We start from the raw sequence: 1,591 nt of genomic DNA, 5'->3' as shown, positions 1-1,591 counted from the left end.
GGGCACCTGGGTGGCTCAGTTGGTTGAGTGACTGCCTTCGGCTCGGGTCATGATCCTGGAGTCCCGGGATCGAGTCCTGCATCGGGCTCCCTGCTCAGCGGGGAGTCTGCTTCTCCCTCTGACCCAACGTGCGCGCTCTCTCTCTCTCTCTCATTCTCTCTCTCTCTCAAATAAAAATAAAATCTTTGGGGTGCCTGGGTGGCTCAGTTGGTTAAGCCACTGCCTTCGGCTCAGGTGATCCTGGAGTCCGGGGATCGAGTCCCACATCGGGCTCCCTGCTGAGCAGGGCGTCTGCTTCTCCCTCTGACCCTCCCCCCTCTCATGCTCTCTCTCTCTCTTTCTTTCTCTCTCTCAAATAAATAAATAAAATTTAAAAAATAAAATTTAAAAATAAATAAATAAATAAATAAAATCTTAAAAAAAAGGGTAATCACACTAAAAAGAGGTTTCCAAATTCTCTTTCTCCTCTTCACTCTTCTCCAGGAGAAATGTTCAGCTCTTATGTTGGTGTTGACTAATCAATTAACCAATACTACCAAAAACCAATAATGTTAATTCAAAATTTATTCAAAATTAAGAGTTACAGAAGCTTAAGACAATTTTTTATTGAAGCATAATTAACATACAGTGTTATATTAGTTTCAGGGTACAATATAATGATTCAACATTCTGTACATTACTCAGTGCTCAAGAGTTACAGAAGATTTTACCTCTGATAGGTCTAATGTTAACTAAACCTGGGGACTCAGTATAATGTCCTTACAAAAAGTATTTAGTGGTGATAACATTTTAGTACTTAATGATTAAAGAAGGGAAAGAAATGAACTAAAATTGATCAAAATATTTGTTTCCAAAGATATCTGTATCCTGGATGAAGATTTTTTTTTTTTAACTACACTCTCTTGTCTTCATTCAGTGTATAATTTTAATTGGAGTATTTTTTATTTTATGTATAATGAGTTGACATTAAAGTAGGTATCCTGGTTATGTGCAGTTAACGTAGGTTATCTTGGATGACCAATTCAAGGAAGTTCACTTAATCCAACTTAATGAAGCCTATATCCTTCGCGTACCGACGGAAACACTGGCGGCACATATTGAGGCGGTCTTTCCGGATCAGACCGTGCCGGTTTGAGCAGACGCGGCAAGAACGAGAACCCTGGCCAGATTTCCTCGGATGGCTCCAGTACAGCTGCTGGTGACCCATCTTGCTCTCTCGGATGCAATCGAGGCAAAAGGCCATTCAGTGTATAATTTTAAATAGCATTTCTACATATTGATTCCTCTAAATTTCCAACTCAGAGCTGTCCTCTGACACCCAGATTTGCATCTTTCTTTTTTAAAGATTTTATTTATTTATTTGACAAAGAGACCCAAGCGAGAGAGGGAACACAAGCAGGGGGAGTGGGAGAGGGAGAAGCAGGCCCCCCACTGAGTAGGGAGCCTTATGCGGGGCTAGATCCCAGGACCCTGGGATCATGACCTGAGCTGAAGGCAGATGCTTAATGATTGAGCCACCCAGGCACCTCCAGATTTGCATCTTGACATCTCTACCAGATGTCTAGTAATCACCTCAAGTTTAACATGCTCA

At 41.5% G+C, this 1,591-nt stretch overlaps 1 protein-coding gene across 1 annotated transcript; it reads right to left on the bottom strand.

Annotated features, from left to right (window-relative positions):
• Nucleotides 1-976: 976 nt before the first annotated feature.
• Nucleotides 977-1,212, bottom strand: LOC113912264 (40S ribosomal protein S29-like). Its single transcript, XM_035727348.1, has one exon. It carries the CDS (start codon nucleotides 1,205-1,207, stop codon nucleotides 1,037-1,039), a length of 171 nt encoding a protein of 56 aa, XP_035583241.1. The 5' UTR covers nucleotides 1,208-1,212; the 3' UTR covers nucleotides 977-1,036.
• Nucleotides 1,213-1,591: the final 379 nt, after the last annotated feature.

This window comes from Zalophus californianus, chromosome 4 (genome assembly GCF_009762305.2).
Source record: "Zalophus californianus isolate mZalCal1 chromosome 4, mZalCal1.pri.v2, whole genome shotgun sequence".
NCBI lineage: Eukaryota > Metazoa > Chordata > Mammalia > Carnivora > Otariidae > Zalophus > Zalophus californianus.
The sequence above is the reverse complement of the archived record's forward strand: the minus strand, read 5'-3'. Positions and strand labels throughout refer to the sequence as shown.

Coding starts and splice junctions, on each gene's coding strand:
- LOC113912264 (XM_035727348.1), bottom strand. CDS start 1,207: ATGGGTCACCAGCAGCTGTACTGGAGCCATCCGAGGAAATCTGGCCAG.